General features: G+C 43.5%; 1 protein-coding gene across 1 annotated transcript in view; it reads right to left on the minus strand.

Moving 5' to 3' along the window:
• Positions 1 to 24,505, minus strand: part of MED13 (mediator complex subunit 13) — a 145,418-nt gene that overhangs the window by 15,737 nt on the left and 105,176 nt on the right. The window contains 10 exon segments of the mRNA XM_026682742.2: positions 17 to 240; positions 1,469 to 1,660; positions 3,025 to 3,241; positions 6,753 to 7,188; positions 8,384 to 8,573; positions 13,042 to 13,265; positions 14,345 to 14,512; positions 18,306 to 19,219; positions 21,449 to 21,645; positions 22,949 to 23,163. Of these exon segments, the coding sequence (XP_026538527.2) occupies positions 17 to 240; positions 1,469 to 1,660; positions 3,025 to 3,241; positions 6,753 to 7,188; positions 8,384 to 8,573; positions 13,042 to 13,265; positions 14,345 to 14,512; positions 18,306 to 19,219; positions 21,449 to 21,645; positions 22,949 to 23,163 (2,977 nt within the window).

A 24,505-nucleotide genomic window follows, 5' to 3' on the forward strand; every position in this document is an offset into this window, starting at 1 on the left:
ATATCGGGGGATGTACCTGTTTGGTACGTCAATGTTTATGATGCAGGTTTCCAGAAGTTCTCCATAGAGATCTGTGCAGGATGCCAGGAGCCACCTTTGATCATGGGACAGACAGTAGCCTACAAAAAGCACGTTGTATTTTTGCCCAGCCTCGCCAAATGTTTCCCCCAGCTCAGTCTGTTTATCTTTGACAGGAGCCAGGATGAAAGGAGGAGCGTAGAGTTTAATACACTCGGGTCTCTGCAAAACACACACAGAGGGGGTGGGGGGAAAAACCAGAATATTGGAAACGTTAGCCATGTTTTACAGTAATTAGTCATATTTTTTTTATAAAACAGACTTGTGTTTCTCCCACACCAATATTACCCACCTTCTGTTTTCACAAATGCATTGTTCACATCTATCACTAATTCCACACCCCCTTCTCAATTATGCACAAAAAGCAAGCTGAGTAGGCCGATAATTAGTTAAACCTAGTAGGGCCTAGCAATACATAGATCGTAGTTCTAATATTTTAATCATGTTGCCAAGATAGGAAGTTTGGCGTTGAAGAACATCATTATAAAGTTGAGCACAGGTGTGGGCAAAGAAACTACAGGCACAGGTAGACCTCAAATTGCAACCATTCATTTAGGGACTGTTCAAAGTTACAACAGTACTGACAAAAGTAACTTATGACCATTTTTCACACTACGGCCACTGCAGCATCTTCAGAGTCAAGTGATCAAAATTCAGACGCTTGGCAACTGGTTCATATTTATGATGGTTGCAGTATCCTGGAGTCATGTGATCACCTTCTGACAAGCAATGTCAATGGGAACCCGGATTCACTTAACAACTATGTTACTAACTTAATAACTGCAGTGATTCACTTAACAAATGTGGCAAGAAAAGTCCTAAAATGGGGCAAAACTTACTTAACAACTATCTCGCTCAGCAATGGAAATTTTGGGCTCAATAGTGGAGCTAAATCAAGGACTAACTATAGCCCTTGATTTACGACCACAACATCCATTGCTAAGCGATGCAGTGTCATCACCTAACTGTGCCCGATTTTACGACCTTTTTTGGCCATGGTAATTAAGCAAGTCACACGGTCATTAAGTGAATCTGCCTTCTCCCACTGACTCTACTGAAGGCAGCTGAGAAGGTCACAAATGGGGATCGTGTGACTGCAGGGATGCTGTAACAGTTATTAAATACAAGGATGAGTCACAGGTTTTCAGTGGCACTGTAACTTGTGACAGCCGCTAAAGCAATGGTTGTTAAGTCGAGGACTACCTCTATAGCAAAGATGACTGCAGTTTCTTTTCTTCTCCCTACGATGGTGCCCAATTTAGAAGCCCCTCCAAATCCTTCCCAACAGAGAGCAAGGTATGCTCATACCCTGGAACCACCTTTTTATTCAGCTAATGTTTCCCAAAACTCTACTAGAATTTCACCTTGTTCTCCCATTTGCAGTACTCACATCAGGACTTTTGAGTGCCATTTCCACCGCTAAGCCCGGGCCGAACCCTGTTAAGGTTTTCACATTGGTTGACGTTGGAAGAGGTCTTCGGCACTGGGTAAAGGCGGAAAATGCCAGGGATTTTAAGTGCTGGGTGTAAATCTGTCTGTCTTCGTTCTTGACGGGTTGCAGCAGATACTGACAAGGAACAAGCTAAGCACCAGACAGACAGAGAGAGAGAGAGAAATGTCTATTAATCTAGGCATACTATTTCTTTAGCATGTGGCATTATCAAACAAGTGCTTGCAGTACACATATTAGCATTTCCCCTAGATTAAAAAAAAGCACACTAAAATACAAATGTTAAACAGATCTATATTCGGATACCAAAGTCTAGGTGATCTAAACACTGAAGTTCAGCATCGTTTGTATCAGGGCTCTCCATCTCCTAGTCCGTGAACTGGAACTGAGCTGCAGCATGCTAGCAACAGGACTGCACAAACAAGCAAAGCTCCATCCGGGGGATGCAGGAAGCACACGAAATCATGCCCCTTCCGGTCCGCAAAAAAACTTCTCTCCACGGAACCAGTCCCTGCTGCCCCAAAAGGTTGCCACTGGTTTATATGAATGAAATCACATACTGGACCAGTGTATGTCCTCGGCTTACAGCCGGTCACGATATGATCTACCCCTTGATGTGGGACCCCAAAGTCACACTTTGGGAGGGGAGGATGCTATGCCCCATTTAATTAGTGAGTCCCAGGAGATGCCATATGAGGTAGGAAACCTATTCAGGATTTGAACTACCATTCCAGCAATGGGGAAACCCTGGGTATACACTGCAATGACTTCAGTGCTATTAAAAAAGGAGAGAGGAAATGTAAAAAAAAAAAAAAAAATCCCACATTCAGTCATCTCAGAGTTTGGTAAATTCCTTTTTCTCCATTTTTTTGTCCACCTGTATTTTACTGTGATTTTTAATGAGGTTTTAGACCAGAGGTGGTATTCAGCAGGTTCTGACCAGTTCTGGAGAACCGGTAGTGGAAATTTTGAGTAGTTCGGTATACCTGCTCTGCCTGGCCCCGCCCCCATCTACTCTCTGCCTCCCAAGTCCCAGCTGATCAGCTGGATCTTCTTTTGTGGCCCTGAACAGGAGAACGGAGCTGGAAAGCAGGTTAGCTGGGTGGGGAGGGAATGGAGATTTTACAGTATACTCCTTATCTCGAGGGACTGTTTGGGACTCATTATGGGCTGGGAATGAGCATAATTCCCAGCGCTCAAATAAAACAAGAGTTATTTTGACTAAGTGTGTGCTTAATTACGGTCTCAGGAAGCCTTGGTCAGAACAGGCATAGCCCTTTAAGTCACTGACCAATATACCCATTGCAATGCAAGGAAAAGCTCCAGCACGGATGTCAGGACTGTCACTGTCACCTGTATCAGGGGTCCGCAACCCTCCAGCCGTGGATCACTAGTCCGCAGTCCACGCAAGTGAGTGAAACGTTATCTGTGTACGTGTGCGATCTAGGTACCACACAAAACCACCCTCAGCGGCTTACTTTAATTCAGTGGGTTACCTGAACAGCCACGATGTTTCTAAGGTGAGGAGGAAGGTTTTGGATCATTTCTAGAAAGCAGCGGAGAAGACCAAGAGTCCAGACATTCGAGGAGTTGTTCTCTTCTTTCTTTTCGTATGTGAAAGGATCCACAATGTAAACAACGATGGCAGGCGGGTAGGTGACGGCATGGGAGTCTCCATCGGTGGGAATTCCGACTCTGTCACGTTCCATAGTGCTGGAAGGAGATTGCAAACAGAACTGCTGTGAGATGCAGACAGTTTCTCTCTTGTATGGAAACAAACTCCTGTGCAATGCTTGCCATTCAACAAGGCTGACTTGTGCTCCTCCCACAAAAGAAACCGAGTTCCCGAACCTCCAATGGTGAGTACAGGCAGTCCTTGACTTACAACCACTCATTTGGGTGACTGTTTTGAAGTTACTACTGCCCTGGAAAAAAAATATATTTATGACAGTTTTTCGCACGACCATAATTGCACCATCCTCGTGGTCTTGTGATCAAAATTCAGACACCGGGGCAACTCGCCTGTATTTATGACGGTTATAGTGTCCTATGGCCATGTTGCTCCCCTTTTGTGACCTTCTCCCAAGCAAAGTCAATGGGGAAGCCAGATTCACTTTGCAACCGTGTTGCTAAGCCAACAACGACAGTGATTCACTTGAACAACTGTGGCAAGAAAGGTCGTAAAATGAGGCAAAACTCCACTTAGCAACTGTCTTGCTTAGCCATGGAAATTTTGGGTTCAGTTATAGTCGTAAGTCAAGGATTATCTGCGTGGTGGCGCAGTTGTCAGAATGCAGTCCTGGAGGCTACTTCTGCTGACTGCTGGCTGCCAGTAGTTTTGCAGTTCCATTCTCACCAGGCTCAAGGTTGACTCAGCCTTCCCTCCTTCCAAGATCAGTAAATGAGGACCCAGATTGTTGGGAGCCATATGCTCATTCTGTAAAACCACTTAAGAGTTAAAGCACTGTGAAGTGGTATATAAGTCTAAATGTTATTGATATTTAAATTGTTCTCGGACATGTAGTCTGTTTTGCAGAGAAGGTGACGGCAATCCTGACCCACCATCCCCACCTTCCTCGTTCCATCTACCCCCAACTGAGCAATTTAAGTGACACTCCCTTTTATCCTGACAAATTGGGAAACAGTCCCCTTCTCTCAATTTGCTGCTTGTTGAAACCTCACTGCCTTGGCAACTTTTCAGCCACCGGTGCGTATATGAGCCAAAGAGAAAAATGATACACAGACAAAAGAACTCAGCCAACATGTGAACCAGGTTGTGTCTTCTCATTCTTCAGTGTAGGTTCCTAGGCAGTTTGGAGAAAGAGTTAAAATGCCGTACAGGTAGTCCTCGATTTACAACAGTTTTGTTTAGTGACTGAAGTTACAACGGGGCCGGAAAATGACCGTTTTTCACACTTATGACCATTGCAGCATCCTCCCATGGTCAGGTCATCAAAATTCAGGTGCTTGGCAATTGGTTCACATTTACAATGGGGTGATGACCCAAAGGGGCGTGGCACAAAGGCAACACAGTCAGATAATCAATAAGAGTCCCTTTATTAGCTCCAACTTTGCCCCCAATGTCCTGGTTACCTTCTGGCTCAAGAAAAACTCTCCCAGGAACAGCCTCTGGCTGCAGAGAATCAAGTCCAAAACATGGTCAACACAAACTGTAACTTTTGAGTCCAATCAAGCCAAACTGAGGTAATTAGTTTGGCAGGGCAGGAGCAAGAATTCCAGCAAAACTCACATGGTTGGGAAGACTCCGGGAACACAGGTAAGCAACGTCAACACAAGATAAAGTCACATTTGCTCCCAGCAGCCTGCCTTTCTTATAAACTGTCTTCCCAGCTGTGGCTAATGAAGGGAATCAGGGCCCTTTCCTCCCCCATAAGCCACGCAACCCCTTGTTGCTTTCTTCTCCGTTCCTCCCTGCATGCCCTAGGATGAAGAGGGGGTGGGCCTGGGTCTTCCTCTGAAGTCCCTCTCCCTTGTTCTACCCGTTTCCTGCTCTGCCCAGCTGGACTTTGCCCTTTCCCAGTTTCCTCCACAGCCAATGGAGCCACACTCCCATCCCCTGTCAGCTGTTGGGCTTCCTCTTGGATTCAGACTCCGACAGGGGCATGACAGACGGTTGCAGTATTCCAGAGTCATGTGATCCCCCTTTGGCAACCTTCTGACAATCGAAGTCAATAGGGAAGCCAAGTTCACTTAACAACCGTGTTACTAACTTCACAACTGCAGTGATTCACTTAACAAAGGTGGCAAGAAAAGTCCTAAAATAGGGCAAAACTCACTTAATAAATTTCTCAGTAACGTACATTCTGGGCTCGATTGTGGTTGTAAATCGAGGACTACCTGCATTTAAGAACCCTAAACAAACCAGGGGACGAATAATCCAACCTAAGGAATCACAGGAGCAGGCATTAAGGAAGCCGTCCTCAGGAAATAATAACAGATATTAGTAGACTATTCACTTATTTTCACACTAAGTATCCTTCTTGCACACATCGACTCTTCTGCATAGGTAGCATGACGCAGAATGGCAAGAGGAACACAGCTGCAGAAGTGTGAAGGCACAGGCAAGCTCATGTTTAAAACCTTCCACCGCTGAGCGTATTTTAAAGAGAGACAAGGCAATGTGAATCTGGGTTGAAGAGTCGGAAGCTACAACTGAACATTCAGGCTCAAAGTCCTTGTGGGTCATGAAGAGCACTTGGCAAAGCTAAGCCAGTCACGACTCTGGACTGTACCGTGATCATACAACTGGGAACAGGGAGAACATGTGTAAATAATTTGGACTTCTTGGGGAAAAGTTAGGATGAGTCTAAGTTTTAAACATCAATATAGGTAGTCTTTAACTTGCAATCATTGTCGGGGCCAGAATTTCTGTTGCTAAGCCGAGCGGTTATTGAGCCGTGCCTCACTGCCCACTGCCAGGAATTCGATCCTAACCGGCTCAAAGTTGAGTTAGCCTTTCATCCTTCTGAGAGCAGTAAAATGAGGATCCAGACTTTTGGGGGGGCATAGGCTGACTCTGTAAACCGCTCAGAGAGGGCTGTAAAGTATTATATAAGTGCTATTGCTATTGGGCTGCTGTAACCATCATAAATACATGCTGGTTGCCAAGGACCTGAATTTGGATCATGTTATCCTGGGGATGCTTCCAACAGTTGTAAGTGCAAGGAGTTAAGGACCAATCATAAATCACTTTTTTCACTACTTCTGTAACAGGTCGCCATAACCAACTCACCATGGCCAACTCACCACAGCCAAGTTGCCATGGGATAACTCACCACAGCTAACTCACCACAGCCAACTCGCTACAGCCAACTCACCATGGCCAACTTGCCGTGGGACAACTCACCACAGCCAACTTGCCGTGGGGCAACTCACTGCAGAACAAGAGTTACACTACTATCAAAGAAACGGCGGAAAAGAATCATTAAAGAAAGGATGAAAAAGGAGAGACAGAATGAAATGTGAATGGCTAAAATCAAAACAGGTTTTTTTTTTTAAAAAAAGTAAATAATTATAAATAGAATGGTTAAATTGTCCCACATCGAGTTGCTCCATGGCAAGACAGTGGTGACGAGTTGTCCCACAGCGAGTTGGCTGTGATGGATTGTCCCATTCCGCGTCGTAACTTCGAACGGTCACGAAACGAATGGATGTAAGTCGAGGACTACCTGTTCATCGGAGCCAGTTGGAATAAAAACTTTACCTTTCGGAAACCTCCGGATGCGGCTGCGTCGGGGCAGGCAAGACTTCCCCAGTTATGGCTGCCGCTTGCGGCAGATGCTGTATCCCTGCCTGCCCATTCTGGACGGCCGTGGTCTGCGTGGAAAGGGAGGGAGGAGCTGTGTTGTTCATGCTGCCAAAAGGTGGAAATGAAGAGGGCTTGCTGGCCGGCATCGTGCTACCCAGGCTGGAAGAAGAGGATGAAGCAGCAGTTGTGGTCAAGGTGGAGCTGGCAGTGGTGGTAGCGGAGGTGATGGCACTGCTCGAATTCATCGGGACAGCAGCGTTACTGGCGGTGGAGGATGGAGTGCAGCTGCCTGCAACCTGAGGCTGGGTGGAAGCAGGATGGCTGGTGGGAGGAGCGAGGTTGGACTGGGAAAGCAAGGAATTGTCCAATGGCTGTGTAGCAAGATAAGGACCTTGAAACAGAAAAAGGCACATAGAAATCAATGTCTACGGAGATTCTCAATCACCCAGGTCACGGTGGTCCCAAAGGTGCTTTTTTTTTTTCTTTTTCCAAAAGGCAACTGGACTTCCCTGCTTTTCCTTGAAAATGTTTCGCTTCCGAAGAACAGCAGTGATACTCCAAAGAGGCCCGGTTGAATCAGCAAAAACAAAACCATTGATTTCTAGGTCCCAAAGGTGCTTTTTCCAAAAGGCAACTGGACTTTCTTCTGAAGAAGCTTCTTGGATGAGAAACGAAGTATTTTCAAGAAGAAGAAGAAGAAAAAAAAAAAGAACAAGTCCAGTTGCCTTTTGGGAAAAGCACCTTTGGGACCTAGAAATCAATGGTTTTGTTTTTGCTGATTCAACCGGGCATCTGGTGGTATCATTGCTATTTATTTAAACCAGGGGTCTCCAAACCTTGGCAAGTTTAAGACTTGTGGACTTCCATGCCCAGAATTCCCCAGACAGCGCATGCTGTCTTAAAGTTGCCAAGGTTTGGAGACCCCTGATTTAAACGAAGCATCCATTCAGCTGAGGGTGCTCAAAAATTTTAGGTTGCAGGAAAAATAAGCCAAATCTCCAAAACGGATACATTTTCATGAAGGACAGCTTACCTTACTCCATCCATTTTTCCACTTGCAATTGTGAGCTGGAAACCACCCACCACCACCCCCAGCAGTCCCCGTGTGCTACTACGACCCAAACACCTTGGTACACAGCCCCAAATGCTCTGCAAAGCTTTGCATTTTTGTGGCAAACATGCAGGATATTTCGGGGGGGCGGGGAAGGGAACAGACAAGGAGCTGGAAATCAAAAACAACTTCTCAAGTTTTTGGGCTGCAGCAAAATATCACCCTCGGAGCCGTAACTTATGTACTGGACACAAGATGGCAGTACCGTTTCTCTTGCACGTATGACTAGCAGCCTATCGCCATTCTCAATAACAGCTGTGATAAAAGCCACACGCAGGAGAGGTGCGTCAAATAACATGAATAAATTTGCCCAAGATATCGGAGTGATAAGTCTGCACAGCCAAGGGCAGGGATGAGTTTGCACTTTCGAATGCCAGTATCGTAAAATGTTCAACACTGTTCCAATTACTTGTATTTTTATTTATTTTTTTGGCAAACTTGATGGAGGGGTGGATGAATGGGATAGAAACCATACCCAGATCGTATCTGCAGACTTGAGCGTAGAGTTTGAGCCTAGAAAACGATTCCTTGTTGGTGTGAGCTGTCTGCGAGAACCACTCGGCCACCGACTTCTCAGAGAGCTTGTTTGAGGCAGTGGATCCCACTCGCATGATCCCATCTGGCAAGAGTTTACAAATGGGCCGATGCAAACCGAGTTTGCAGGACTGCAAAAGAAGAGGGAGGGGAAGGAGGGAGGGAAGCATGGTGAATGCAAAGAGCTGGTGATGGATTCTTGCCAATGGACTCGAAAGCCCAACCTGCTGGACCGACCCAGGCTATCCCTAACCATCTTAAGAGAGCATATGCTGGGGAATATAGAATGCAGGAATAATGGAACCTGCCTATGCCGCAAGTCAAGACAGTTGTAAATTTTACAATCTTACTTGTGGTGGTCATTTGGCAAGTTGTTAAGTTAATCTGTAGTTTTTAAATGAGCCAATGGTTCTTTATGTCCCAAAAAAGTTAAAGTTGCCAATGGTTCAGTTTTGCTCAAAAAACGGAAATGTGGAGTGTTTTTATTGGGGGTGGGGGGGAACAGACATGTGGTCACATGACACAAGATGCTGCAAATGGCCACCAATGTGGCCATGTTGCCAAGTGCCCGAAGTTCGGTCACATGATTGGAGGAAGGGGAGGGACACCATCAGAACGTCAAATCTGGGTTGTAAGTAGCCGTCACTTTGAATGGTTGCTAAGAGACGAGCCGTAAGCCCAGGGCTACAGGTAGTCCTTGACTCACGACCACAACTGAGTCCAAAATGAAGGTTGCTAAGTGAGAAATTTTCTTATGTGAGCTTTGCCCCCTTTTGCAACTTTTCTTGTCACAGCCGTTAACTGAATCATGGCAGTTGCTAAATCAGTCATACAGTGGTTAAGTGAATCTGGTTTCCCCATTGACTTTGCTTGTCAGAAGATTGCAAAAGGTGAGCCCAGGACACTGCAACTGCCAGAAGTATGAGTCAGTTGCCAAGCGTCTGAATTTTGTTCACGTGACCATGGGCGATGCAGCAATGGTTATAAGTGTGAAAAAAGGTCATATGTCACTTTATTCAATGCTGTTGTAATTTTGGACAGTCACTAGATGAACTGTTGTAACTCAAGATGTCTACCTCACATACTGTTCTGACCGAACCCTGTTACCAGCAAGAAAATCTCAAACAAACGCAGCAACTCAAACCTTAACAGCTTTAATCTACAAATAACTTCTTTGTAGATAAAAAATGGCTTGCAGCCAATTAGTCCAACCAGAAAAGCCTTGACAGAATTCTTCAGATAAGTCTCCACACATAATGCTGGGTCCTTAGAGCAGTTTTGCCTTTTGCAAAGGCAAAAACCTTTTGAAACCAGGCTTATATTCCCTGGAGGGAGGAGCCATTACATTGCATCCTTACTCCCGAGTCGCCTATGCTGCTCCAGCTGTTCTCTTCTACGAAGCATCCTGTGCTTACGCGCACTTGGCACAGGCTCCTTGAGAACCTCCTCATCACTGCTGCCAGCTCCCACAATCCCTGAAGGCAGCAGTCCACTCTCTGATGGTCCCGGCCCCTCATCCGATTCCTCGCTCTCCTCCACCGTCCGCACCTTCCGCCGGCTAACCACAACACATCCTAATTGTGAGTCAGTTGTCAAGCATCTGAATATAAGTCGTGTGACCATGGGGAGGCTGCAACAGTCATAAGTGTGAAAAATGGTCATATGTCACTGTAACTCTGAACAGTCACTAAGTGAACTGTTGTAACTCGAGGACTACCTCACATCCTAAATGTGAGTCAATTGTCAAAGCATCCAAATATAAATCACGTGACCATGGGGATGCTGCAATGGTCATGCGAAAAACGGTGATAAGTCACTTTTTTCAGGGCCGTTTTGTAACGTTGAACTGTCACTAAATGAACTATTGTATGTCAAGGACTACCTGTACTGGTAAACAGAAACAAGTGCCCTGTTCACTAATTAAAGCCTTCCCCAAATTTTGGGTCCTTTACTGTTCTTGTCAAACAATGCCAAAAGTCAGGACGCAGGTGGACAAACAAGCAAGAGAGATGAATTTAAATGTACTTTAAAATTTACTCTGTAGTTTACTTTGGCAGCCTTTGAACGTCATTCTTTGTTTGCCTGCTTTCGAGCAAACCTTTGCAACTGAAATAACGCATCACGTTCTATGGCAGTAATTTAGGTTTAGAAATTATAGCCTTTGATGCAAAGGGCTTTCTCGCTCACTCTCAAATTATACTTGATTACTTTTTTCCATTTTGCTCTTCCTTGCTGTGCGTGGTAAATAAATGTGAATCTGAGGAGACATAGCACAGCTCTCTTGGATTGAAGGCCCCTTTGGCAGGGTATAATTTAGTCCAAGGGTATGTTAGAAAAAGTTAGCAGGATATTGTCTCCAACGTTTCATACAGGAAGTCCTCAAGATGCAACAGCACTGAAAAAAAGTGACTTATGACCGTTTTTCATACTTACGGCCATTGCAGCCTCCCCACACGTGATCAAAATTCAGACACTTGGCAGCTGACTCCTCTTTATGACGGTTGCAGTGTCCCAGGGTCACGTGATCCCCTTTTGCGACTTTTAGACAAGCAAAGTCAATGGGGAAGCCAGATTCACTCAACAACCGTGTGACTAACTTAACAACTGCTGTGATTCACTTAACAATGGTACCAAGAAAGGTTATAGAATGGGGCAAAGTTTACCTGACAAATGTCTCATTTAGCAAAAGAAATTGGGTGCTCAATTGTGGTCATAAATTGAGGATTAGCTGAATTATGTTGTCACCTTTTAAAATAATTTTACTGAAGAAAATGTCACTGTATCTCTGTCTCTGTCTGTCTGTCTCTCTCGTTACATTATCATTACCTGTTTTCCATGGGCTAATTTTTCTAATCTTCAAAGCCATAAATTATAAGTTCATTTTTCCTGTTTTTCAGCAAAAAGTCCATAGGGGTTTGTAGTCCCTGCAACTGAGGTTGACATCTTCCAAAATCAATGGAGTAATCATGAAATAAGCCATCACACCTTCAAAATACGCAAATTGAAGTATGTTCTACTCATACCAGTGTTTCTCTAGCTTGGCAACTTGAAGATGTGTGAACTTCAACTCCCAGAATTCCACATGCTGGCTGGGGAATTCTAGGAGTTTAGGTCCACACACCTTCAAGTTGCCAAGCTTGAGAAAACACTGGTCTACTCCACAAAAAATTAAGACTGTAATATTGTGCTTTACCAATAGCAATAGCACTTAGACTTCACAGTGCTTTTACAGCCCTCTCTAAGCTATTTACAGAGTCAGCATATTGATGTAAATGAATTGACCCAGACAGTACACTGTTCTTTAAGCACATATTTTATGTAAAGAAAAAACCAAGAGTATGTAAAACTTTCAGATTCTGAATGCATGCATGATGGATCACTTACTTTGAAAGGCCTATTGTTGTATAATGTACATCAAAGCGTATCTCATGACTCTTTTTGCAAGCTAAGTATTGCGAGCTAGAAACCCCTCCACTTTGAACATTGGCAGGATTCACACAATATACTTGGCCAGTTCACTTCAGGACCTGGGAGCTGAGAGCTCCAATGAGCACCCTATTATTCTGCTTGCTTAATTAAGTTGACTTGCTTCGCTGCCACACAATATTTACAAATTCAGTCTGTCTGGCCTCGTTAATAATCTGCCGTGTGTGGCAAAATCCTGGAAATTTAGATTAATTCAGTAACTGAATTAAGAAGCTGTGTGATTTCAACCATCAAGAAGCTATTTAATGTGACAGGTAAGAGTGTGTGTCGTGCACACTACAGTAAAACAAGATCAAATACAACTACTTTCACCTCCCATCCTTAATAAACCTGGGAATAATACTGTAGTGTGCCTATTAAGCTCAAATGTTTTGATATTATTGACTTGCTAATAAACTGGAGGGAGAGCTAACAGGGAGGTGAGTCCAAAACATTTTAAAATACAGGTAGCCCTCGATTTACGACCACAACTGAACCCAAAATTTATGTTGCTAGGTGAGACATTTGTTAAGTAGATTTTGCCTCGTTTTATGACCTATCTTGCCACAGTTGTTCAGTAAATCACTGCAGTTGTTATTGTTAGGTGAATCCGGATTCCGCATTGACTTTGCGGGTCAGAAGGTCACAAAAGGAGATCACGTGACCCCCGGCACACTGCAACCATCATAAATATGAACCAGTTGCCAAGTGTCCAGATCCTGAACCATTGGGGATTCTTCAATGGTTGTAAAAGTGTGAGAAATGGTCACGTTTTTCAGTGCCGTTGTAACTTTGGTAACTAAACTAAATGTTGTTAAGTCAAGGACTACCTGTATATATATTTAGGGAAGTCTTGCAATCATGGCCTTCTGGAAAACACAAAGAGTTCAGCATCCCCAAATTACAAGGTTTGTAGGAGGGCAGTACAAAATTTAACCACAGGATGGCACCTTCATAGGATGCAGCTTTTTATCTTCCTCGACCATCCATTTTAGTTGCTTTGTTCAAATAGGGCCCTGCAGGACTTTTCACTGACAGCTGGAATGTAGGGGTTGATGGATGTTCATTTGGGGGAGGGGGGGTGGGGTGGATGGGGGAGGGGCCCTGGAACTCCCATGCCCTTAAATTCCTCACCTCGTATATTGCAGTGAGGTCTCGAAAGAAGTTCTTCGCTCCATTCAGCAGGGCTTCGTTCTCCGGACACACCACCACGTAGGCGATGTCCCTCTGAGATCCGTAGGGCTCCAGCATCAGCCTCTCCCAATATGGTAAGGCAAAAGGCGACAGCACCAAGAAGTCATAATCGTGCCCCAACAAGAAGGTTGGAATGGGCAGTGGTTCAGGAGACTCATCCGTTCCTGGGGAGGAAAAATAAAAATAAATAAATATATGGACTGTAACTTTGTTGCTTGTAATCTTACGATTTATATTGACTGTTTCCTAGTATGATTTGATTGCTTATTGTACCCTATGACTATCGTTAAGTGTTGTACCTGATGATTCTTGATGAACATATCTTTTCTTTTATGTACACTGAGAGCATATACACCAAAGACAAATTCCTTGTGCGTCTAATCACACTTGGCCAATAAAGAATTCTATTTTATTCTATATAGTTTTCTTCCCAGGTGTCCTAATGGAGAGGGAATGTAAAACCCGTCCATTACACCTTCAGACGGGTTCCCAAGTTCACAGAAAGTTGCCTGTGTGATTCTGAGAACTGTTATTCCAATGCATCTGTGGAAAGCGCCATATCGCAGTCTAAAATTTTCCAAGAATCTAATTCTAGGTCCATTGATGGTTTGGGATTTTGGATTTTCTTTATATTCCGCCTATATAAAATGCCCATCATTTGCCTGACCCAAGCAGGCAATTATTTTAGAGCAGGGGTCTCCAACTTTGGTGACTTTAAGACTTGTGGACTTCAACTCCCAGAATTCCTCAGCTAGATTTGCTGGCTGAGAAATCCTGGGAGTTGAAGTCCACAAGTCTTAAAGTTGCCAAGGTTGGAGACTCCTGTTTTAGAGGTTCTGACCACAATCTATGAAATAGTGTTGTGTGGATTGTTATTTTGCTTTCTGAGGTGGCAACACAACATTAGACCTGTGGCCAATTCCTACAATGTATTTCTCACATTTATATGCCTTCAGTTCTCACACCCATGGCAGTTTTCATGTCCAATATCTTGCCACAGTTCTGTAACTACCATTTAAGCTATTTCCAAGATTATTCTTCTTTATAAATAAAAGCTAAGGTAGTTTAAAACACGCACCCAGCACCCAGTCGATTAAAGCAGAGTCTCCAACCTTGGAGACTTGTGGATTTCAATTCCTTGCTGGCTGGGGAATACTGGGAGTTGAAGTCCACCACTCTTAAAGTTGCCAAAGTTGGAGATCCCTGGATTAAAGGATAGTCATGTTTCATAGACAATGTTTACCGTAAGAGCCTCGTCCAGCCATTTTATGAAACTGTTGCCACGTGAGGGGACCTTGTACACCCCAAGATCGAACCGTTCGTTTTTTCTGAATGGCATCCTGAAGAACAGGTTGGAGCGAGAGCAGCATGCGAAGGACGTCCTGAGAACATTGCATGCTCACATCTACAACTGGAAGGAAAAGAAGGTCATTCAGATGAATTGGGAAGCAGAGAATTGATCATTGCTTTTAATTGTTAACAGGTACGTTTCTAAAGGCCTTATAGCTCAAGAGACAGGATTAAGGAGCAGGAAGGGGGCATTTTCAGCTTTAGAAGTCCATTTCAGGGAGGGAGGGAGGGAGGGAGGGAGGGAGGGAGGGAGGAAGGAAGGAAGGAAGGAAGGAAGGAAGGAAGGAAGGAAGGAAGGAAGGAAGGAAGGAAGGAAGGAAGGAAGGAAAACATCTCAGGGACAGTTGATTTCACTATCAAATAATTCTTCTTCTCAGTAATTTTTTTCTGGAGGTTCCAGAGAAATTGGCCTTCCTATAATATAAACCATGTAGAATTATAGGAAACAGATCTTGGCCTTTTTCTGTTTGTTCAGATACCTGTAGAGGGTTATTCTATCCCTCCTCTATCTATTTAAAGCTAACACAATCTGGTGACACTGAGTGAGGACTTGAAAGTGATGACCTTTCCCACAAGTTGGAACAGGGAGAAAATTAAGCCAGAAAGTCCCAAGACCGTCCCTGATTAATTACAATGCAGCCATTACAGCTGTCTCTGTGGAAATTTCCAGGATCTCCACTGCAAGCCTGCTATTTCATGACAGGAATTTCTTCCAAATTTCTTCCCCCCAAAAAATCTCAACTTTCCCTTGGCTGTTGACTGGAGAGGGCAAGGATTGTTCTCTAACATAGCACATTTTGTACTGTAAATCTTATATCAATTTGGAGCAATTTAGTACGTTATTCAGACTTTGTTCATCAGAATCTATACCAGGGTGGGCAACTCTGGCAACTTTATAACCTGGAGACTTGAACTCCCAGACTTCCTGGGGCAGCCATACTGGCTCAGGAATTCTGGGAGTTGAAGTCCACAGGTTGTAAAGTTGCCAGAGTTGCTCACCCCTGATATATACAAACCAAGATCTGACTAGTTCTTTAAAGTTATACGGGACTTACAAAACCACAACCGAGCCCAACATTTCTGTTTCTTAACAAGGCACTTAAGTGAGTTTTGCCCCATTTTGCAACATTTCTTGCGGCAGTTGTTCAGTGAACCACTTCATGTATTAAGTTAGTAACACGGTTGCTAAGTGGATCTGGCTTCCCTGTCGACTTTGTCAGAAAGTCGCAAAAAGTGAGCACGTGATCCAGGACACTGCAACCGTCATATAAATGAGTCAGTTGCCAAGCCTCTGGATTTCGATCATGTGACCATGGGGATGCTGCAATGGTCTTAAGTGAGAACAAAAATCGTCATTTTTTTTCAGTGCCATTGTAACTTTAAACGAATGATTTTAAATGGAGGATTGATTGGCTGTAAATGGACCAAATGCGGATAACTGAAACAGATTATTCTGTGGACTGAAGGATCCCAAATCTTAAAGTTGATTAAATACCATTCCTACATTTCTCTTTGTCACTGGGGTTCCCAGGACAGGTAGTCCTTGACTTACAACAGTTCCTTCAGTGACCGTTAGACGTTAAAACGGCACTGAAAAAAGTGACTGATGACCATTTTTCAAACTTAGGACTGTTAAAGCATCCCTGTGGTCACAGGATCCAAAGTCAGACACTTGAGAGCTGACTTGTATTTATGACGGTTGCAGTATTCCAAGGTCACGGGATCCCCTTTTGCGAGCTTAGGACAAGCAAAGTCAACAGGGAAGCCAGGTTCACTTAACAACCGGGGTTACTAAATTAACAATGGCAGTGATTCACTTAATAACAGCGGCAAGATAAGTTGTAAAATGGGGCAAAACTCACTTCACAACTGTCCCACTTAGCAACAGAAATTTTGGACTCAATTGAAGTCATAAGTCAAGGACTATCTATAGCCCACAGGGTTTTTTCCAGCCAACTCTGTAGGTTAAACAGCTCTTACATTCCTGAACTTGACCAGAATTGTATATGAAGTGGTAACTTCCCACTGAGATGACACAAAAAACTATAATTGTTCAGGGTTCTGTTGATGACACAGAGGCTGCAGAACACAACTGCTAAAATTGCTGGTGAGGACATCAGTAGCAAATCACATCTATGTTCTACTCCAGGTGTTCATAATTTCTTTTCCTGGCTTGCTTTGCAGTTTAGTGATAGTATCAGCTTGCATTTTGTTTCTGATCCAGATTTGTTTTTATTAGGTTTTTACTTTATTGTTCCATATTGATTTTATCACACTCCAAGAATTACTTTAGGGCTGTTTATAAATATTTTATTAGATATATATCTCAATAAGGTAGGATACATAATGCTTTGTGTTTCCCCAGAATAACAGCTTCGCCAGTTTAAGCTGGGCTGAGAGAGGAAGTGATCGGAGCTTCTCTGACTGAGGAGGAATTTGAACCAGGTCTCCCCAGTGCCAGAAATGCTTTTAAAAAAAACAGACTGGCTTTCTATTTAAACCTAAATCAAATACTGTCTTTTAAAAAACATGAAAAGTAAAAAATGATTCCACAGCTAACTAAACCTTTTATACCTCTCCTACCAACTGTTACAAGTTTTTCTATACAGGTAGTTCTCCAGTTACAACAGTAATTGAGCCTGGTAATTAAGATTGTCATGATAGTTGTAAAACATGTGACTGGATGTGATTTTATGATCTTGTTTCCAATGGTCACTAAGCAAATACCACAGTTGTTTTTGGCAAAACTGTTACAAATTGCATTAATATGACCGTGTCCATAGATGCAGGCCAGTGCAGTGCTGAGAGCCCAAAATCTGGTCACAGGACTGCCAGAGGAGGGTGTAAAAATTGGGTTGCAAGTCCCTTTTGGGGATCCGTTGTAACTTTGAATTATCATTAAACTACTGATTGTAGATCGAGGACTACCCGTACTTCATAGTATGTTTTCTGCTGTGCTTGTCTTATTGAAGATGCATGGACTTCAACTCCCAGCATACCCCCAGCCGGCCATGCTAAGGAATTCTGGGAGCTGGTCTGCACATCTTTAAATTGCAAGGTTGAGAAACGTTATTCTAGATCAACGTTTCTCAACCTTATCAACTTTAAGATGCGTGGACTTCAACTCCCAGAATTCCCCCAGCCAACAAAACTTACTGAATTCTGGGAATTGAGGTCCATGCGCCTTACATTCAATGAGGCTGAGAAACACTGATCTAGAATAATGTTTCTCAATCTTGCAATTTAAAGATGTGCAGAGCAGCTCCCAGAATTCCCCACCAAGGCTGGCTGGGAAATTCTGGGAATTGAAGTCCACCCATCTTAAAGTTTGCCAAGGTTGATAAACACGGTTCTAGAAAATTAGGAACAGATAAGCAAGTTATTGTTTCTGATGGAAAATAATACTTGTAGCTTAGGGTTAAACTGTGAGATCCCGGTGTTCTCTGAGCTTGGCTGTTTTCTTGCAGACATTTCATTACCAAAGTAGGTAACACCATCAATGCAAGTTTTTGGTTTTTTGCCATTTGTCATCAACCAACTATTCACATGAGCCGCGGTGGCACAGTGGTTAGAATGCAGTACTGCAGGCTACTTCTGCTGGCTGCCTGCAATTTGGCAGATCGAATCTCACCAGGCTCAAGGTTGACTCAGCCTTCCTTCCATCTTTCCCAAATGGGTAAAATGAGGAACCAGATTGTTGGGGGGCAATATGTTAACTCTGTAAACCGCTTAGAGGGGGCTGTAAAGCAGTGTAAAGCGGTATGTAAGTCTAAGTTCTATTGCTATTGTAAGCCCACGTTTTACATGGGATTAAAACACGTTATTTTATTCGATCGGCAAACTGAGGCACTTACCATTTCGTTTCGACCAGTGATGCAAACAAGTACTCTTCACAAGCGCTTCGTCAACCTTCCCTCCCGACATGTTGTCCATAAACTGGCGTCCATGTTCCAATGCGAGATAGCAGTCGTAGCAACAGTCTCTTTCCTCGGCCCGCACCAGATTGCCCGCGGCGCCAACTTTGGGCAAGGGGTCTTGATCGGCTGCTCCAAACGGCGAAAACAAGTTGGTGCATTGGTCTTGCAGCAAAAGTATCAGCTCGTCGGGAAGTCGGTCCATCTCCTTCAAGCTTGCACTCTGTTCGACAGAACCAGCGCGAAGAGTCTCGAAGCGTTTCTCCGCTTCTTTGCCGCATTCCGAGTTGCGGCCCAAGATGTCTAACTCATCCTCAAGGAACAATCCCGAGCTGTTGCCAAATTTCCGGTTCATGACCGCGCTGAATCCGCACGTACACCTGTACTGAGCTTCCTGGGTTGGGTCTGGAATGTAAACTCCGACGTCAGCACCTTTGATGTTCATGTTGCAAACACAAATGCAACAGCTGTCAAAGTTACAGTCTTTGAAAAGATTCATCACCGATTCGGACAGAATGAGGGTCACATAGAGGCTGTGCGCCTCAGGGATTGACGGGACCGTCGCTGGCTCGACCGAGTTTAAGGGCCTACAGGTGGATGGGGTCGAGGCAGGAGAGTACAAATCGGAATTCTCGTACTTGACGGAGCCTTGCGCGCTCGCTGGCCCACCCGCCCCGCGGGGAGTCCGAGGCGTCCTTGGAGTTCGGGGAGTTGGAAAGCGAGGGGTGGAAGGGGAAGGAAGGATCCCAGCGCCGCTGTTGCTTGGCGGGGCGTTGCTGGGGGGCATACCGAATGGGGTATGTGTCTGCGGAGTGTAGGCAGGGCCATATTCTTGGTCAATGGTGCTCCCGTCCCTGGAGAAGGAAGGGAAAAGCTTTTAATTCAAGACTTTCAAACAGTATGCATGAAAGCTAATTTAGTTTACTTTACTTTATTGTCATTGCACCTCGTACAATGCAATTAAATACCATCTTCAGTGTACATTATGACTATGAAAATAAACATACACATCCTTCACATTCTATACATTGAATTGAAACCCCCTGATATTGCATTAATATTGCACTATACAGTAGAATTCAATAGAGTTACTGCCCTGGGACAGAAGCTGTTTTTCAGCCTATTTGTCCTTGTTTTTATTATCCTGTACCGTCTGCCAGATGGTAATAGTTCAATTTAAGGGTGCCCAGCATGAGATGGATCTTTGAGAATGTTTTGAACTTTCTCAAGGCAGCAGGAGCTAATAAGCAAAGCATAATTATAAAGAGTTATACAGGTACTCTGATGATCATAAGGGAACCTACCAAAGACAGGTAGTCCTCGACTTACAACCACCAATGAGTTCAAAATTTCTGTTAAGTGAGACACTTGTTAGGTGAGTTTTGTCCCATTTTACAACCTTCCTTGCTGCAGTTGTTAAGTGAATCACTGCAGTGGTTACGTTAGTCACACAGTTGTTAAGTGAATCCGGCTTCCCCACTGACTTTGCTTTTCAGGAGGTCACAAAAGGAGCTTATGTCTCACACACACACACACACACACACATACACACAGGCACTGTGACCGTCATAAATATGAATCAGTTTCCGAGTGTCTGAATTTTGATCATGTGACCAGGGGCATGCTGTAACAGTTGTAAATGTAAAGAGTGATCAAAAAGTCACTTTTTCAGTGATGCTATAACTTTGAACAGTTACTAAACGAACTGTTGTTAAGTCGAGGACTACCTACCTGTACAGTCATACGTCATGATGGTCATAAAGCGAGTCATCATGTGACTGGACCTGATTTCATTGCTCTTTTTGAATCAGTCATTAAGCAAAAGCCACAGCGGTTAAGCAAATGCCACGGTCATTAATTGAAACCATGGTCCGTTATAGAGAGTTTATTGCCAGAAACTGGAAGTAAATGCTGGTTTCTGGCAAAGATGTGGTAAATCATGATCAAATGATAATGGGATGCTGCAAATAGCCTACAGGTTGGCTGTGAGTATGACTAGTTGTAAGTCGAGGACTAACTTAAACAGCAAGGAGATGGAACAACGAATTATTCCACACTTCCTTGATGTGCTAAAACAGCTTAATATAGGAATCTTACATTAGTTTCTGTCAGATACTTTTAATTTTACAGGAATGCTATATTTTTAGTGCTTGCTGCGCTAGTTTGATGAGAGAAAAATATTATTGTTGCTTATTGACGTTAAAAAACAAGCAATCAATCTCAAACATTGATTGGAGAACTCGTAATTTAAGGATCTTTTTCAATGGAACAGAACATTTATACACATTTTTTTCCTATAAATGAGAAAAATATCGCGGCACACATACACACGCTCCATATACCCAGCACTATCAGACTTCCAAAAGTATAGAGGAATTCCTGGTTTGTCTATACTCTTAATAGACTTCATGGCTTATTAAAATTGATAGTATTAAGCACCCCCAAGATACTCCTTATACTGCAATCAAATTGTACATGTTAAATATTTTTAATAACGATGTTTAAACAGAGAAAAAACAATAATAAATTATGGTTTGGCATAAAGAAGGACTAGGGGTGACATAATAGCAGTATTCCAGTATTTGAGGGGCTGCCACAAAGAAGAGGGGGTCAAATTGTTCCCCAAAGCACCAGAAGGCAGGACAAGAAACAATGGATGGAAACTAAACAAGGAGAAAAGCAACCTGGAATTAAGGAGAAACTTCCTAACAGTGAGAACAATTAATCAGTGGAACAGCTTGCCACCAGAAGTTGTAGGTGCTTCATCACTGAGGTTTTTAAGAAGAGACTGGACAGTCCCTTGTCTGAAATGATGTAGGCTTTCTTCCTTGAGCAGGGGGTTGGACTAGAAGACCTCTGGGGTCCCTTCCTGCTCTATTCTGATTGACATAAATGTGTATTAGACAATGAACTTTCCAAGTGTCGTCATCACTGAAAAAGTGCTCAATAAACAAACCTAAGCCTTGATAAAATGTATCTGGATTCCGTAAAACACAGCCATGCTCTCAGACCAATACATTTGTCAGAAGACAATGTAATTTCGATGAAATACTTTTATTATCTCATCTTAAAGAAACACTTACCCTTCTTTAATGAATGGCATCGTAGGTCCTGGTGGAAGCAAATCCAACTTGCCAACAGTCCAACTCTGCCGATAAACACACTCCTCTGGCAGTTTGATGGCAGGGAGACAGTGGCTTGGGAGAGTCTTCAGTGGGGCGAACATGGAACATCCCATGAAAGCTTGACTGTTCTCAGGCTTATAAACATAGGAATAATCCTGAAACACACATCAGGAAGATCATTTGAAAAGAGCTAAGGGTGGAAAGTTTAAACAGAAAGACTCACTGATTTAAGGTTTAAATGCTTGTCTACTTTAATGATCAGTTGTCTCATGTCCTCACTTAGTGATCGGTCTCTTAATGGACATTCAAAGGTATGACAGCCCGCCCCCTAAAGTTATCCCAAATATGCTTTTCAAAAGGCAGTTGGACTTTTTGCTCTCTCTCTCTCTCTCTCTCACACACACACACACACACACACACACGAAAATGTTTTGTTTCTCATCCAAGAAGCAGTTTCTTTAGGACTGAAAAAACTTCTTGGATGAGAAGCGAAACCTTTTCAAGGAAAACAACAACAAGAAAGTCCAGCTGTCTTTTGAGAAGCACCTCTGGGACAACCATGACCTGGATGATTGAGAATCTCCACAGACATTCCCTCAAAAGCTACTTACCACCCGGTCCCCAAAATGACTACTGAAACTCCCCTGTGGTCATTTATGTTGCAGTGCCCATCGGGAGGGGGGGAGGGGCTTTGGGAGACCTGGGGCAGGTAAGTCTGAGCCTGAATTAGGCCTCCGAGGGCCTCCCCCACCCAAGGCAACCTGTGCTCCATTTAAATGACCTGCACTTTCATTTAACAGCTGCACCGGGGAGAGCAGGAGCTGTGGTTTGTTAATCAAGGCCACCTTGTTTTACAACCATCATGACATGGGACCATAATGTGCAAGCTCTATTAAGGACGACCTGCACTGGAGGAAAAATAAAGATACTAGTTAGAGGAAGAAAAATGCGCTCCTCCCTGAGCGTAGATAATGGCGAATCTCTCATTTGTGGCAACATCTGTTTTTCCCCACTGCCAATGCACCTCCTCCACACAAAATGCATTCACCTCATAACTGATACAGGCAGAAGTGAAGTTAATATTTAATTTGAATGCTGAAAAAAGTCCAAAGTTAATCAAACAAGCTGTTGTCACAACTAATGAAACGTGAGTCCATTTTCACTGTGCACCCAAATAAAGCTATGAAAAATCTCGTAATGCTTTTGGGGGAGGGGAGGGGGGAGGAGAGAAACCCACCAAAATGAATTCCAGGAGGGAAAAATAAATAAATAAAAAGTATTAAAATGAACAATCCTGGCTGTTTCAGAAGAAACATACCATTCAAAAAAACATTGCCTCCGACAATAAACAAACCAACCCAAAAGCTGTTAAATTGTCCTCCTCTGTCATTTTTGTAGATCAATCAAAACTAGACAACATAACTAACGTTCAGGAACACCCAAAAGGAATTCACAAACCTTTATTTCTGTAGGTTTTGGACTACAGAATCCCTCATCCACTTCAATCCTGAACTGAAGGCCACCAGTAACACCATTTCCTTCAAGGATTGTTCCGCCGGGTGTGGTGTCCATGCTGCCATACTCCTTATTGTTCATATTCATGGGAGAAAATCCCATAATGTGTTGCTCCAAGGATGGTGGCGTGGGATACATTTTATGAAGATCAGCTGTACCTGGTTTAGGTTCAAGTTATTTTAACGTGTTATTTTTCCTGCCACATGCCACAGGCAACTTAAACAATACAGCTGCTTTCGTGAAATTGCCTTTCTGCACGTTTTATTCTTTTGTCTTATGTTTAAAGGATACTGAGGCCTATGAACTTTGTAAAGGGTGTTTTTGCAAAGCTAAAGCACAGGCATTTTTAAACCAGCCTTTTTAGGACTTCTACATCTTCCAATGGTTACACCTAGCCATTTGCAAGCCAGCTCACAAATAGCATTAAATTCCATAAACCCACAATGGTGCTCTCTCACCTCTAGTAGAGACCACCAGAATAAATGTTATAAATACCGTATTTATCGGCGTATAACACGCACTTTTTCCCCCTGAAAATAGGGGGCAAATGATGTATGCGTGTTATACGCCGATATAATGTTAAGAAGCCTTCGTGAATGCTGCTGGGATCGGGATCAAGGACACAAATGAAAGAAGGGGAGGGAGGAAGCAACCGAAGCCTGTCCTTCTCTCTGGGTCAGCTCTGTCAGTCGCTCTCTCGCTCCTCCACCAGCACAGGAAGAAACTGCTTCAAAGAAGCGGGGCTTCCTGAAGCGCCGTTTCTCCCCACCCCCACCCCCGCCCGCCCGCGCAGTGCTCGTTCTGCCTGACTGCCTGCCTTCGTTAATGGTTGAATCGGAACAGCTTCGGCTGAGTAAAAGAGGCGAATAGTTATTATTCTCAGCCGAAGCTGCTCCCAAACAACCAGAAACTAAGGCAGGCAGGCAGGCAGGCAGAATGGGACACTGTGGATTGAAGCGCGCGCGCGGGTGGGAGTGGGGGTGAAACCCGAGCGCCTTTCCTGAAATTCCCTCTTAAAATGAAGATGCGTGTTATACGCCTGTGCCCGTTATACGCCTCGATAAATACGGGTAATTACTTGTCTTTTTTTAAAAAAGTTACATAAGCTTAAGCAAAAATTGGACAAAAATCAAGAACCTTTCTTCCTCCCTCCCTTGTATTTGCCACCCATCTCACCACCAGGTAACTCTGAGTGTCTTACAATTATCCAGAAATAAAAAATAAAACATGATAAAAATGTTAGGAAGGAAGCTATCTCCTTTTCCCTTTCATTTTCCCAAACCATTAATCACTAAATGTGTCTTTTGCACTGAAGATTAAATATTGGGGATTGCTGCTTATATCTGTTTAAATCATTTCATTTTGTCATTTTAAATTATTCTTTTAACTCTAGAAATTCCAAAGGTGCTTTTTCCAAACAGCAACTGGACTTTTTTTTGGTTATTTTGCTTTGAAAAGGTTTCGCTTCTTATCCAAGAAGCTTCTTTAGTTCTGCAGAAG

Source organism: Notechis scutatus, chromosome 1 (assembly GCF_049901735.1).
Source record: "Notechis scutatus isolate UNSWTSFEM ecotype Mainland chromosome 1, rNotScu1.2, whole genome shotgun sequence".
Lineage (NCBI taxonomy): Eukaryota > Metazoa > Chordata > Lepidosauria > Squamata > Elapidae > Notechis > Notechis scutatus.